The following is a 16,657-nucleotide window of genomic DNA, read 5'->3' on the forward strand; positions in this document are numbered from 1 at the left end:
AAAGTCTGAGAGCGAGAAAAAATAAAGGACACACATAAACATCAGACCTGGTCGCCTTCTCTTGCGCTTTTTAGAGCCGAAGAGTTTGACGCGTGAAAACAAGTTGAGCCTGCTGGGCTTCTCGCAGTTCCCTATGCTCTTGTTGGGGCTGCTGGCGCATCGGTTGGCATTGGCTTTCTCCCGCTCCCTCGCCTGCCTCTTCTGCCGAATGAGGGAGCTGGCGATCGCTGCGGCTGTAGCCAGTTTGGCGTTTTGTTGTGGCGACGCGTCCCAGATGAAAAAACGACCATACGTTGTATAGCCTATATGAAGTCCTGCGTGCTCAAAGCATTGTCACGGAGCAAGAATAAAATCAATACTCCATGACGGACTGCGTAGTGGTCATTTCAGAAGTCCACCGTTGTCTCCACTAGCACTGAACATTTTCTATCACTATTATTTAGTCAAATCACTTGGTTTGAAACCTTCATTCAGCGTCGGCTGTTGTGCCCCGACATGGTGCAGCAGATCCCGGACAGCAGCTCCTCTCCTCTCCGGGGACAAAAAGCTGTCTCTTCTAGAAAACGACGGCTGTATGTTGCGCGTTTTTGAGTGGGGAAAACGCAAGCCATTGTGCCATGATCCAAAGCTTCACTAAGCCATGGGCTGATTCAGAAAAAACGAGCACCTGTTAACACACCGCGGCTGAGGAAATAATTAAATATTGTCCTCATGTAAGAGAGAGAGAGAGAAAAAGAAAAGAGAGAGAGGGAGTTGTGCCGGGAAGAAATAGTGAGCAAGAGGTCTCCGCCTTTCAATAACGCAGGCTTTAATTGAAGTTGAGTAGATTAATCGGCTTCCCCTGCAGATGTGCTCATGTTTTCAGCAGTGAAGATCTGCATAGGTGCTCAACAGATCCCCCCCGTTTATCGAGACCGAGCAAAATATGGATATTCAGAGGCGCAGGATAGAGAATCTGAACTGAGGTGTTAACTGTATGATCCATAGAGGAATATTGTCCATATCCACTGGCGCGGGGATGCCGGAGTGCTGTGTTTTCGGCAGCGGGTTTGATTGCAGCAGCAGCTCGTTCTCCTGCAGCGGCTGCATGGTGACAGACAGTCCGAGAGACGTGACTGTGGTCTTCAACAAGCCGCCTTGTATAAACAAGCAACATTACAGCGTCCTGGAATGAGGAGTGGCTTTTATGGCACACGTAATCTAAGTCATATTACTTTCATAACATTTTTTACATAATGCTACAAATTAAAATAGTTTTTGTTAAATTCAAGGTTTAAAAAAGTATGTTGATGCCAAAACTTTACTTTAAAACATCATGACATTATCATATGTATTGTCTTTAAGCTGCAAATTTGCTAATTTATCAACTCAATAATAAAATATGTGGATATGAAAAGCAGAAAACGCCACACAACGACTTAAAAATGCCAAATAACAAAGTACAAAGCAACTTGCATCAGCAACATCATGTACAGTATAAATGTTATACTGTACAATGTGGCACAAATATGTATAATTCATTCATTAATTTTCTTTTCGGCTTAGTCCTTTTATTAACCAGGGGTCGCCACAGTGGAATGAACCGCCAACTTATCCAGCATATGTTTTTCGCAGCGGATGCCCTACCAGCTGCAACCCAAAACATGGAAACATCAACGCAATCTCATGGCAAGTCGTAACTTTTTGATTTAGAGGCTAATTTGTATGAATTCGTACGATCTAATTCATACAAGTTATTACGATTTGCTCATCCCCCAATGACAGTAGGGGTTAGGGGTGGGGTTTGGTGCCACGCCTCCCTTTTAAAATCGTACATTTTCGTACGACTGAACTCGTAAGAATTCGTACAAATTAGCCACCAAACTGACAAAACGTAAAATACTTACGTCTCCTCCATACTCGTTTACACTCATACACTACGGACATTTTAGCCTACTCAATTCACTTATAGTGCATGTCTTTGGACTGTGTGGGACACTGGAGCACCCAGAGGAAACCCACTCGAACGCGGGGAGAACATGCAAACTCCACACAGAAACGCCAATTGACCTAGCCGAGGCTCGAACCAGCAACTTGCTAGCTGTGAGGTGACAGCACTACTGCGCTACCGCGTCGCCACATAATCAATTTTTCAAAGATCTACGCAAACTTGTTTGAACAAACAATTTGAGTGAAAAAATGAGTAGTGTGAGCCATGAGTACTGTGAACTTACTCCATTTAAGTTGACGTATGAGGTATTTAATTAACTCTCATTTCCTTCAACACTTGAGTTAACTACACTCATTTCATTTGATAAAGTTAACTGTTGGGTTTTATAGTGTATGTAAAAATCTAGTAATTTAATGTATTATCTAAAATGGGTTTTACAACTATTATTGATATAAATAAAATATGAGAAATATTAAAATCTAAATGATTATTATTATTATTTAGCGTAATATATAATACTCTCATCTTTATGTTAAAGTTGCCTGTAAGTAAACATTTATATATTTTTAATTAAATAAGAAATGGGTTGAAATAAGTTCTTTCAAATATTAAAACCAACCAGTAAGTATGATTATTGGCGGTAAAAGCAAGTTACAATACAGTAATGATAAGTATTATTATGAATATTATTATATTTTGAATGTAACCATTTTTATACCATGTGAAACCAAGATGTGCCATTGCAACTACATTAAAGACAGGCAATCTGAGGGTCTTAAAAAGCCTTAAAATGTCTTAAATCTCAAAAGCTAAATGTAAGGCCTTAAAAAGTCTTAAATCTCTGGAAATGTTGTGTTGTAGTTCATAAATCTTTTTTAACAGGTCTTAATTTTCCTTTGTTCATGTAAAGCTGCCCAATCTGGCCATAAACACAAGTTCGCTGGGTCGCTGGTTCGAGCCTCGGCTCAGTTGGCGTTTCTGTGTGGAATTTGCATGTTCTCCCTGCATTCGCGTGGGTTTCCTCCGGGTGCTCCGGTTTCCCCAACAGTCCAAAGACATGCGGTACAGGTGAATTGGGTAGGCTAAATTGTCCGTAGTGTATGAGTGTGTGTGTGTGTATGTGAATGTTTCCCAGAGATGGGTTGCGGCTGGAAGGGCATCCGCTGCTTAAAAACTTGCTGGATAAGTTGGCGGTTCATTCCGCTGTGACAACCCCGGATTAATAAAGGGACTAAGCCGACAAGAAAATGAATGAATGTATTATTATTGTATTATTAAATGTATTAAATCTAAATAATTTTTGACAGGGCAAGTGAAGATCTGTTATAACTGGGATATTTTTAAAAAATCCTTAGTGTTTAGCCCTGTATAAGTCTAAAATTTCATTCATAATAGTCTTAAAAATGTCTTAAATTTAACTTGATAAAATGTGCAGAAACCCTAAAAGAACACAGCAGAATTTTTTAAATGTAATAAATTTATTTCAACAATAAAGGAGTATCAATATAATAATAATAATATAAATAATAATAATAATAATAATAATAAAATATATCTATATACACATTATATAAAACACACAATTCTACTCTGTCTTAAAATTAATTTGTTAATATGTGGTAAAAATGTATAGTTGGAAAATCCAGTAATTGTTAGATTTCTCAAACAATCTTTGTTGGTGTAACCTACAGGCAGGTTAATTAAGTCAAAATAATATTTTCATAAAATGCTTAATCCAATTGTAGTTATTTAGTGGTATTTTAAGTACACAAAAAAACATTTTACTGCGGATAAGATTGGGTGGTGACAAATACATTGTGGAGCATTCATTAATTTATTCATTTTCTTGTCGGCTTAGTCCCTTTATTAATCCGGGGTCGTCACAGCGGAATGACAGGCAACTTATCAAGCACGTTTTTACGCAGCGGATGCCCTTCCAGCTGCAACCCATCTCTGGGAAACATCCACACACACTCATTCACACACACACACTCATACACTACGGACAATTTAGCCTACACAATTCACCTGTACCGCATGTCTTTGGACTGTGGGGGAAAACCGGAGCACCCGGAGGAAACCCACGCGAACACAGGGAGTACATGCAAACTCCACACAAAAAACGCCAACTGAGCCGAGGCTTGAACCAGCGACCTTCTAGCCAACTGCGCCACTATGTCGCCACATTGCAGAGCATATAGCATAAAAAGCAAAGCCTTAAAATTAAAAAACACACATTTTTACATAATTCTACAAATTAAAATAGTTTTTGTTAAATTCAAGGTTTAAAAAATATGCTGATGCCAAAACTTTACTTTAAAACCTGATGATTTTTCATATTTGTTGTCGTTTAGCTGCAAATCTGCTCATTAATCAACTCATTAGTGATATTCATAAAATATGTGGATATGATAAGCAAAAAAGGCCACAAAACGACTTAAAACTGCCAAATAACAGAAATTAGAAAGCAACTTGAGTCAGTAACATCATATACAGTAGTATAAATAAATGATAAACTAAATGTAGCACTATTTCTAAGATCAACTTTTTAAATATCTACACAAACTTGTTTGCAAATTTGAGAATTTCTTCATTAATTAATAACAACATTCTGAACTTTATTTATATGCTTTCATTTTTTAATGCTACTTTAAAAGTTTGCTTTAAATATTGTTGAATATCTATTTAGTATCTGTTAATGAAGTCAAAATGCCATTTTCATCAAACGCTTCATCCAATTCTAGTTAATTTAACGGGTTTTTAATGACACCAGAATCATTTGGTGGTGCCAAATACATTATATATATTTATATGACTTTTTTAATTGTTTAGTTTTTAAATCGGCAACCTTCCTTTGAAGAAACAACTAGAAAACTCCAGTGACCCACTTAAGCTTAGTTTCACAGGTTAATTTCAGCACCACGGACAGCAACTAAAGACTTGTACCTCTCAGCTAATTACAAACAAAAGCATCCATTCAACCACTCAAACATGCCATTATCAGCCATTATCATTCCTATCTAGAGCCCCCCTCTTGCTGGGATATCAACAGATATCTAAAAGTGTACCTGATACAGATCTTCTCAAGGGAAACGCCATGCCACTCTCACAGACATCCAAAGCAGCCTTTTATTCTTTCGCACTTCTTCACAGTGTGCAAACGCAAGAAAAAGGGCGTTGCAAACTTTCAACAAATTCTCATGTGTATTCCATCCATTACAAGAGCACAGCCCGGCGATCATAGCAGATCATTATCGGCTATTATTGACAGACCACTATGAGTTTAGGGCGCCTTATCAATGATTCATCAGATGCATCTGTGATCCTGCCAACTCTATCATTCCCTTCAGGGTCATTCACAGCAAGTAGACAAGGATATAGAAGAGCAAGCAAACACTCTAATGCTAAATGCTTTCTAATCACAAACCTGAGGATTTACTTAATTGTATACGCTCAAACTATCAATCTTATAGTCACTTGTTTTTTGTTGCCAAGGCTGTCGTGTAAAACAACAGGCCAAAGAAAGATATTTTGCACGCTTCTCGAACAGCCGAGAACAGCAAAGCAAACCAGCACAGAGAGAGGATAATGAGATATCGGGTAATGAGGAAACTGGATTTTTTCCCTCTCAAACAGGGGCAATCAAATTAGTCTGGCCTTCCTTCCTCTTATGTGTTGACGACACAACCAAGCACACATCTTCCTGCTCGTCTCGTGTCAGTTTTAGATCATATCAAAGTCAATGTCATATACACAAGTGTTTTATGTAATGTTAGCATGCGCATGTAGTCTCTATATTAGTTATGCACATCAAATCTCAGGACATTGACTTTTTATTAATTCTTTATGTCTTCGCAGTCTATTTAGTTTCTGTGTTCTATGTTTCTATTAACAAACATGCTGTCATTATCACTCTTTCTACTCATTTTAAGGCAATAATATAACTATAAAACCTAAATTGATTTGATATATACAGTATATTATACAATATCTAGTTGTAGTCTTTGGTTGTAATGGCACAAATGCATGGACATATTTATATTAATAATTGTTCTTAGTTCTTATAGTAGTTAGTTCTTGTTGTTTTTATGTGAACACTCCATTTGAATCACAGTATGTGACCTTAAGTGACATACAATTTGCGTACCAGGGTTTAATGCTAAGGTTTTTTCTGGCCTGATTGGGCCAGCGGTTTAAATTTTTACTTGCCCTGACAAAATTTTCACCTGCCCCACCAAAAAAAAAAAAAGTTAATAGCTATTTATTAGCCATGTTTTAAATAATGTGTCAAAATAATGTCTGTGAATCTAACTTAAATATATATATATATTTTTTTTTTATAAATGTATAATGAGCAAAATTCAAAGTGTAATGTAAACAAAAATAACAATATGAAAAATGTGCAGGTATTATATTGCAAAACATAAGATGGCTGACATCCCAAACTGATGGCAAACTGCAAAACATCACTTCATTTTTTTCATCGTGTTGTACCCACATAAATGTCTGTTTCCTTTAGACTCATTTAATGGTTAATTTGAAAATAATAACATGCTCACATCATCCAATCAGATAAGAGGAATGGAAAAACATTATAATGTTTATGACTACACAAAGAAGGTGGCATTTAAAGGTTCAAAAACACAAACTGTTTCTCAATTCTAAGACTGTATTTGCACGCAATTTTCAAAAAGTCGCAGGCAAATAAAACTTAAATGAAAAGGCAGCGCTGGACCAATCGGGCCATTGGGCAGTCCTTATTGTTGAGCCCTGCATTCATTATTGTCAGGTGTACTAACTATACATAGTACTTACATTTTGTTAAATTATAAATAGAAAAAATAGCATTAAAAAACTATAAAAATTAAAGGACTATTTAAATCCAGGGTGAGAACGCATGTCATAATTTAATTCCTTCCAGAATAATCTCAAATGACCATCCTCATTATACACAGGTGGATAACACACAATACAATATGATTAAATATATAGCCATATACGTATACACACATTAGCATATGTATCTATCAGTTAAGCATCTTCTGTTTGTTTATAGCAACACAATCAGGTCTTCTAAGTGAAATATATTCAACCCATTTCCTTCATTTTCCCAGGAATATACCCTTATTCAAATTAACTACGGAAGTGATTTGTTTTCCCATTGTATAGATCTCAATAGTTGCATCTATCTAATTAGATCTTGCTGTAGTGCTTTTTAATTTTATAGTTTTTATATCTCAGATAATTCAAATGCAGGCCTGTAGTCGGAATTTTTTTTTTTACAAGTAGCCTAACTTTTATTCTAAATCTTGGACATTATTCTTGAAATTGAATGAAAATGTCCAAAGCACCATATGCAGTCCATATTAAAGTTAATTCAATACTAATTACTAATTGTATAAAAATCCTATCTAAAAAGGAAATATGTTTGGTAGATCAAAAAATAAGGATATAAATAAAAATAATACGTATTTGAGTATTTAAACATTATAATTAAACAGAATATGAGATGAATAACTTCAAATAAGTCCACATTTTAAGAAAAGGAATCACCCCTTTCACCAGGCTTGCTACGGGCCTGAAACGCATAATTCTTATTCTTCCTACATCTTAGATAATTCAAACTTGTAGATTATCAGAACAGTTTGATTATTTTATATATAAACTGTAAAACAATCTATAAACAACTTTTAGCGGTGCTACAATTCGTTTTCAGCCACATTTCTGAGGAGAAAGAAAAACAACAACCCCACCCTGATGAAGATACTTTCAGAAATCGCCACAAGATGGCGCTAAAAGATACGAAATGTGCTTTTAGAAGAAATGTTGGGCTTCAAATGTTCCTGAAGTGCGCAATGAAACAAACTGGGTTTGAAATACTGTCCGTGTTTACATGCAGGAGTAATATACATAAGTGTATTATACTTCCTTATAAATCAAAGACTTAAAAAACAAAAAAACAAAATAAAACAATTCATTCAAATTCACAATAGCATGCGTTGTGATATAAAGCATATTCAACGCATTCTGTTTATGGTGGCGCAGCACGGTGTACATTTTTTAAGTTGTTGCTAATAGAAACATTGTCAATGCTAGTCTGCGGTGAAAGTGCTAAGCAGGCAGAACTGATAAACCTCGCGTCTCGACAAACCTTCAGTGTTTTCTTTTTTCTTTCTTAGAACGAAGAGTTTCCAGAAAGGACAGCAAAAGAGCTCCTGACATTTACTGTGAAAAGGTGAGTTTTCTTTCTGATCTACAGCGAGAGATAGACTTGATTCCGTCCGCAACAGAATGTACTCCTTGCCATCTTGAACTGTGTATACTTTAACATGACAGGACAACAAGTATTAGGGGGACAATGGCATTATTATAAATATAGACATCATGTTAAGACTATATTGATGCATGCAAGCGTGCACGTACACATACCAAGCGGCCAAGCCAAGAGGTATAGAAAAGACCTAATAAGTTTTGAAAGATGATACTGACATCTGGTGGTAAAGCTATGGGTTCAGTGACATATACACAATTTCTACAAAAGTATTAACTTAAGGTTTCACAAAAGTTCAAATATATACACACTAATTCAGGTCTTAGCTGAACAGAAACATATAAACTTTTTAAAGAACTTTTCATTAGTCCAATTTATTAATGCAGCTAGAGTCAAAGACAAAAGCATAAAAACAATTATTATGCAATTAAGCTTTCACAGCCCCCCCACACACACATACACATTCTAAGAATGTATATAAGAATGTGACTAAAAATAATGACTAAGATACATTTTTACAATGATTTTATGAGAAAAATATGTTATTTTAAGATGAACTCATTGAGTGAAGCAATAATTTCTATACTACAATATATATATATATATATATAGTCTAGTCTTGTAAGGCATATTTAGAAGAACAATTATAAGACATTTGTTTACATAAATTTATTTAGGGATTGAGGGATTCAGCAGTCCATAAACACTCAATAATTTTGATTGTGAGTTCACGTTTTCATAATTTGCAACTATACTTTGAATTCTTTGAATTATTATTATACTTTGAATAGAAAACGTCTAAGTGCCATATGAAATTTTCTTCTAATATAAGCATTTTCTTAGGGATTTACTCAACATACACACTGGAACTTGAGAAAAATTTCAATTTTAGGAGAAAATTTCAGACGGCATTTATAGGTTTGTGCATCTGAATATATATACAGTTGTAGTCAGAATTATTAGCCCCCCTTTGAATTTTTTTTTCTTTTTCAAATTTTTCACAGTATGTCTGATAATATTTTTTCTTCTGGGGAAAGTCTTATTTGTTTTATTTCGGCTAGAATAAAAGCAGTTTAAAATTTTAAGCCATTTTAAGGTCAAAATTATTAGCCCCTTTAAGCTATACATTTTTTCGATTGTCTACAGAACAAAGCATCATTATACAATAACTTGCCTAATTACCCTAGCTTGCCTAGTTAACCTAATTAACCTAGATAAGTCTTTAAATGTCAGTTTAAGCTGAATACTAGTGTCTTGAAAAATATCTAGTCAAATTATATGTACTGTCATCAAGACAAAGAGAAAATAAATCAGTTATTAGAAATGAGTTATTGTGACTACTGTGCATTGTTTGCATTGTTTTTATGGAATGTCATCATTCCATGATTTGCATGATGATGCCCATACTAAATTTCCTGTCAAGAACAATAAAGTTTTACTACTACTGCGTTAAAGTCATTTAGGTAACATTGACATTATTTATATAAAATCTTATGAATTAATTTTTATTTAGACACCTCAAAAATGTTATTCTTGTCTTTGACCACTCTAGGATTTATTTACCTCTAATCAAATTTCTAAATATATTTTGTTACATTCTTCTAATGGTTAGCCCACAAGATCTGAAGGAGTCTTGTTTACACACATAGAAGTGGAGCATTTATATAGCAGATCACATGTGATAAATCTTAGTCCCTGAAATTTATGAGGCCACGATGTGTAAATCACTGAGGCTTCAACCTGAAAAAAAATCAATGTTAATACTATCAACGACACAGCATACGACATATTTTTGAAGGACGCTAAAATCAAACACTGACACAAGCGGTGACATACAGTGACCAGAATTAAACGCAACATTTTAAACGAACGTTGTGTTCAATCAAAACCCCGAAGAAGCCAAATCTCTCATTTAAGCTGAATCCCCAAAGGTCTATTAAATGTAATTAAAAGTTATGCCTTCTTTAATGACCCCTCATTTAACATGGCCTCAAGTGCAGATGATGTCTTGATTGTTCCACACTTTTCCATGACGTAATAAACTTTAATGAGTTTTTCCTCTAACAGCTTAATCAAACATAATCCCCCCACACAAGCATTTAGTACTCCCTCTTCAGGGGGTTGTGGATACCTAACTAGATTACTTACACATTTTAGGCTAAAAACGAGCACTTTAATGCTTGTTGACCTTATATAAAATGTTATGCAATTTATGTCCAGTGCAAGAACCGCTGTAGACGCTAAAAATACAGAATACATCTGCTTTATACAGCATCATATGTATTTTTAATGAGAAGCCTCCCGCCTCTTTGTCTCCATGGCAATAGGTACCCCCAGCCTCCGTGAACTGAAGCGTGCGTATATCACGCTCAAGTAGGAAATAAACACATAAATACTCATTTTCCTTTTACACACACGTTTCGTCAAGAGAAAGCCTTTTGACTGAAGCGTTTGCTGTTTCTGAGGTAAAGTATGAGAAGCGTGGAAAGCTATTTTTGCTCCTCGTGAAGCGCGCTCAGCTGTTATTACAGTAGATTTAAAGTGACCGCGCCTCAAAATACAAACGCTAAATAAACATCGCACTTGTTGGTTGTATGTATCAATCAGATTGAACGCTAGCAAGCAGTCACATTAATGTAGCGTTACTCTTTTTTTGTAGATGTTTAATAGATTGCAGGCTACTAACGACGAGGGAATCAATTTTTAATGATTTTCCCTGCTATGCTTGGCATCGGCCCATTCATTGTAACCGTCTGCATAACCACAACCAACAGTTTCCCTAGAATTATAAACAAGCATATTTATGTCAGTGCATAGAGGAAAAGATGATAATCATGTTAATATATATGGGATATCTTACCTTTGGTTGCATCCTTATCTTCTTTCGTCTTTAATAATGCTTTCCCGCTCATAGATCCCAGTTTTGATGAAGAATTCCAGATGATAACTCACACCAAAACGGTCCGATCATTTAAAACTGGCTCTTCTATTAAACAGTGGCCAACCCCTCCTTAAAGGAACCAGAGTGCTGCTTATAACAGGCTGATGTCTTTTTGTTTTTAAAATAGTGTTTATAGATCATCAAGTATCATATAACGTTACAGCATGCAGCATAAATCTAGCATTAATGCTTTCCCAAACAAACTCATCAAGCAATTTGAATATGAATGTTAATTAAATTAGTTCAACGTCAGTGGAATTAAATGTTGCTGAATGCTCACCGTGTGCTGGTCGTTATTACGATCTCCTCTGGCAGGTGTACATTGCGCTTTGTTCCATGACAGAGGAAAGGCAGTGAGAAAAAAATGTAACAACTGTCTTCTTTAAAAATTAAAACGTCAAAGGCCGCTTCCCAGGCTGTTTTAGTGTCGTTCAGTTTGCGGTGTGTAAGATTACAGTTCGAGCGCTCATGATGTGCTTTGACACATCAATCAGACCACATGGCGGTGTATTTCACTAAGGTCGCGTTGTGGTGCCCAAACTTCACCACGTGACGCGTGACGTCGCCCGCCGCTGACGCCTCTCGGTCAGAAAGAATACTCTCGAGTTGACAAACATTACGTGCACATTTACGCAACACCATTCATTAACAAACAGCAGGTTTGGTTTAAACAGCAGTCGTTGAAAACAGACTTGAAATTTTTCTTCAAAATGAGCATTTTTCTCAGGCTCATGTGTTTGTTTTCATGACATCTTTTCAAATGAACAGAAAGCAACATATTAATCACAATACAAGGGAAATTAATTAACCTGCTAACAGGTGCCTTAGAATAAAACTCATTTTAGAGGAGAATTTCAGATGGCAGGCCATCTGAACTAAACATTGTAAGCAAGAATATCTGATAATGATTTTAAAAGGAGCAGGAGTGCTTTTTTATTGGCTTCAAAAACAGTTTACTATAGATTGCAGAAACTTAAAACATTAGTAAAAAACGAAGATGCTGTTACAATCTGCATAATACATTTTAAAGAAGAGAGAGATTTTAAAACATATTAAATAAATGAATGAATAAAAGATCAGGCCATTTTTGACTTTTCAAAGATTTTTATTATTATTTATTTTTTATGCCCATTAAATACAAAGTATGTGACTTATAGTCAATAAAAAATAACCAGAATTCACATCTTCTCCAAAAATGTCCATTTGTGAATAAAAACTTTACCCATTATAATAAAAATATTAACAATGTACTGAACGCAAGATTCAGAGTTATAATAAAAGACAAATATGTCAAAAGTATTTAAACATTTGTCTTTTCTGAGAGATAGATAGTTCGTCCAAAAGTTTCACTTAAGTATTTTCACAAAAAAGATGAACAATGGTTTCTTCCAAGTCACAAAATGTACATTTGTTTTCAATATCTAGCATATATTTACTAAGTAAACTATTTCAAGGGTAGCAGTTATGTAATATTTTATGTCATTCCTTTTACTTTGTTAGTTAGCAAATATTTAAGATTCCAAGTAGTCCCAGTTTATGTTATATGTGGCCAACCATTTAAAAGAAGAAGCTGGATTTGTTTTATGGTTAAACAAAATTTGCATCATATGGGTTTTGAATCTGTCATCAACTCGAGCAGGGGTGCTGTAATGTTATTTTAGCTTATGATGGAGTCATTTGCTTGCTAAGGTTTAGGCTGATCTTGCTTATATGCAAAAAGTCATTTCTTGCAGTAAGGGTGGGAAAGTCAGCTTATTTAAGTTTACAGTAGGATTTATTTTAATGAGATTTTTAAAAAATAACTCATCCCTTTTTTAATGTAGTGTTTTGAGTAGAAAGTGAGTCACAGCCGCTATAATATACAAGATTACAAATTTATTACGCATTGACTTATGCTATAAAACTCATCTGCGACACGGCGGCTCAGTGGTTAGCACTGTCATCTCACAACAAGAAGGTCGCTGGTTCCAGTTTCGGCTGGGTCAGTAAACATTTTTGTATGGAGTTTGCATGTTCTCCCACCATGTTAGCATGGGTTCCCTCTGGGTGCTCCGGTATCCCCCATAGTCCAAAGACATGCGCTAGAGGTGAATTGAATAAACTAAATTGCCCGTAGTGTATGTGTTTGAATGTGAAAGTGTATGGGTGTTTCTCAGTTGCAGCTGGAAGGGCATCCACTGTGTAAATCATATGCTGGATAAGTTGGCGGTTCATTTCACTGTGGTGACCCCTAATGGATAACGGGACTAAGCCAAAGGAAATTAAATAAATAAATGAATTAATAAAATTTATATCTCTAGTATTTTTGATACTTGTTCAATACAAATATCTATACATCTTCATTCAAGATATATCAGTAACCAAAATGTAAGTTAAAATAAATAAATTAAAATACAATTGGCATGTGTTTGTTCTTGTATAGTTAATAAGACAGTCATTTAAACTTTAAATGATTGTCATATTAACTATACAAGAACAAACACATGCCAATTGTATTTTAATTTATTTATTTTAACTTAGTGAAGGGTTAGTAAATATTAAATAGTGAGTACATTTTTGTACTCTTTTTGAACATTTTTGAACTCTCTTTAAAGAGAGTTCAAAAAAGTTCAAAAAGAGTACAAAAATGTACTCACTATTTAATATTTACTAACCCTTCACTTGTTACTAACCTGATTAATGTTCTTTCATCTGTTGTTCATCTATTTCAATTTGAAAAATTGTAACTATTAACATTCAATAGGAAAAACGAGTATGGAAGAGAATATTCACAGGGTTTTCAGCAATCTTTAAAATCTCATCTTTTGTCGTTACCCTGATGAAGGCAAATGTTTGCCGAAACGCGTTGGTGCAGTTTTAAGGAATAGCCATGTCAATAAAGGATTTTTAATATTTTTCCACATTTTGTGAGTGCCTTGGACAGACTTTTACTGTTTATTTTGATTAATCTCTTACTCAAAGAGCACCAACACATTATTTAAGCTACCCCTGAGCACTTTTTTGTTTGATTTTGGATTTTTATCTTCTTTTGTGTTCAACAGATGAGGAAAGAAACAAGCGAGTTACTAGAAATGTAGTTACTTTTTCTAAGTGCCGTGGAACAAGTGAAAGGTGAGTAAATGATGACAGAATGAATTTTCAGTTTTGAGTGAACTATCCTGAGTTTGTTGATATTTAATATTTTAGCATATTTGATCATTATCTGTATTTTTATTCGATTTAAATACATACTGCATTAAGATATTGTTTTCTTTAATTTATTCCTTTTAGTTTACTTGAAAATATCTTATAAAGTATTCAATTTACTTTTAAATTGCAGAAACCCTGACTTTGTTTTATAGAAATATATTATAATATTTGACTAGTTGGCCCATGTGAAAGTCATTGTAATTCCCTCTTCATTTACCCATCCAAGAGCAGCATTAATTATGTAGATTAAACTTCCTGTTCGACTGCCACGGAGAAAACACAAATCCTGTTACATAAAAAAAGATACTGCAAGTCACCCAAGTTGGGTGGACGGATATGAGACCTATAAATATTTCAAATCTACATGGAAAACCAGATCTGTCTGCTTTCATACATGTCTAGCACAAGATACACTCATACAAAAATTCACTTTTTCACCATTAATCACTAAAGGAGAACTGACTCGCAGAGGAAAATAAACATCTAAGCACATATCCCCATCTTGACACATAATGTCAGTGTTTGCTATTTCTTAACTTGTATTTTTAATAGCAATAGCTAGTTTAGCAGCCATGGACGTCAATTATGAGAGGAGGAGTGTTAGTCAGCCAAGTCAATATTTGCTGGGTCCCAAGTCTGAACTGAAATCTCTGACTCAGCAGGAAAAAAACATTAAAAAGGCAGAATGACTCAGGCACGCACATGCTGTGGCATCATGCAAATATAATATTAAATAAATATACATATTATACATTTAAATGGCTACTTTATGAAATCCGAAATATGACAAAATGCATTATTCAGCCGCAGGGATGTTTTCTTACACTACACATTACTGATTGAAATAGATCTTATTTAAATTAGAATAACAATGGGGAAAATGCTGGAAAAAGATCACAAACACTGCATGAAGGCACGTACTGAAAAAAGAAAAACACCCACCGGATGAGATATCAGTTCGCATGAAGTGCAAACACGTATGTGCTGAACTTTGGAGCAGATCATGAAGGTATTTAGACTGTTGAGAAAGATTTGTGCCTGAAGGGAAATCATAATAGAGAAAATGGTGAAGATTCATCCCGTTATTTTGATGTGCAGTTTGCTGCTTGAATTCTGGCTTTCTTCAGGAGGTATGTTAACTTTCATCTGACTTAATTTATTGTCTGTTCTTAAAACGTTTATATATAAAGAGTTTAGATGCAAAAACCTCTAAATGCCCTCTGAAATTTTCTTCTAAAATTTGTATTTTTATCAGGCTCCTGTGTGTACGTTCAATAATATCACTTTTATGGCAAAGATTAAGTCATTTTCCTGGTCTTTAAAGGGAAATATCTCAACATAAACAAAGGAGGCTGAGAAAAAAGTTCATTTTCGATGGAAATTTCAGACGGCACTCAGAGGTTTTTGCATCCAAACTCTTCATATAATAACTTTAACTGTTAAAAGCTATTAGTTACTAGTTAATTAGTTAAAGTTATTAGTAACTAATAAAGTTATGGTAACTAATAACCTTTTCCGAATTTGATTGTAATGTAAAAATGTGCAACTTTTGTAAAGCTGCTTTGAAATAATACTGTTGTGAAAAGCACTATACAAATAAACTTGATATAAATAGAATTAAATAAAAACTGTTGTATTTAACAGACTTTAGTATGAAATATAGGCTGTTTAGTAGCACAGTTTACAAATGTGACTAAATTATCAAAATGATCAGTGTATTACGGCAGGAAGAAACATTTTCAACATAGTCAAAGCCTTGTGTTTAAAGAGTTATAAAAGAGAGAAAGAAGTTTACACCACCTTTTCATGTGAAAAAAAAAAACAATTAAATTGTAAAATGTTTCAGTTTTCTTAAACTGGAGACTTCAGCTCTTCAAGTTTAACCATATAAAAAGCATTTTAAAATACAACAGGATTACCTCAAATACCTTCAATTTTAAAAAAAAGCATGCAAATTTTCATTAATTTATTTTCTTGTCGGCATAGTCCCTTTATTAATCCGGGGTCGCCACAGCGGAATGAGCCGCCAACTTATCCAGCATATGTTTTACGCAGTGGATGCCCTTCCAGCCGCAACCCATCTCTGGGAAACATGCACATACACTCATTCACACTCATACACTACGGACAACTTAGCTTATCCAATTCACCTGTATCTCATGTCTTTGGACTGTGGGGGAAACCCTCACGAACGCAGGGAGAACATGCAAACTCCACACAGAAACGCCAACCGACACAGCCGAGGTTCGAACCAGCGACCTTCTTGCTGTGAGGCGACAGCACTACCTACTGCGTCGCCGCATGCAAATTTTATAGACTTAAAAAA

The 16,657-nt window shown here is 34.9% G+C and overlaps 2 protein-coding genes across 6 annotated transcripts in view; one reads left to right on the forward strand and one right to left on the reverse strand.

The window, feature by feature from the left end:
* fgf13b (fibroblast growth factor 13b) overlaps positions 1 to 11,668 on the reverse strand; it is a 27,445-nt gene extending 15,777 nt beyond the window's left edge. Inside the window, 3 exon segments of one of the 3 annotated variants that reach the window (NM_001328492.2) lie at positions 8,082 to 8,252; positions 11,062 to 11,211; positions 11,423 to 11,668. In NM_001328492.2, the coding sequence (NP_001315421.1) occupies positions 8,082 to 8,252; positions 11,062 to 11,113 (223 nt within the window). In that variant the 5' untranslated portion in view covers positions 11,114 to 11,211; positions 11,423 to 11,668. 3 annotated transcript variants of the gene reach the window in all.
* The window catches only part of f9b (coagulation factor IXb), a 20,648-nt gene continuing 11,731 nt past the window's right edge, over positions 7,741 to 16,657 (forward strand). The window contains exons 1-2 of one of the 3 annotated variants that reach the window (XM_087269733.1): positions 7,741 to 8,165; positions 14,184 to 14,253. Coding sequence is in view for 1 of the 3 variants with exons in the window: in NM_001040310.1 (NP_001035400.1) it covers positions 15,395 to 15,461 (67 nt within the window). In the remaining 2 variants the exon portion in view is untranslated. 3 annotated transcript variants of the gene reach the window in all.

This window comes from Danio rerio, chromosome 10 (assembly GCF_052040795.2).
Source record: "Danio rerio strain M-AB ecotype USA chromosome 10, GRCz13ab, whole genome shotgun sequence".
Classification (NCBI taxonomy): domain Eukaryota; kingdom Metazoa; phylum Chordata; class Actinopteri; order Cypriniformes; family Danionidae; genus Danio; species Danio rerio.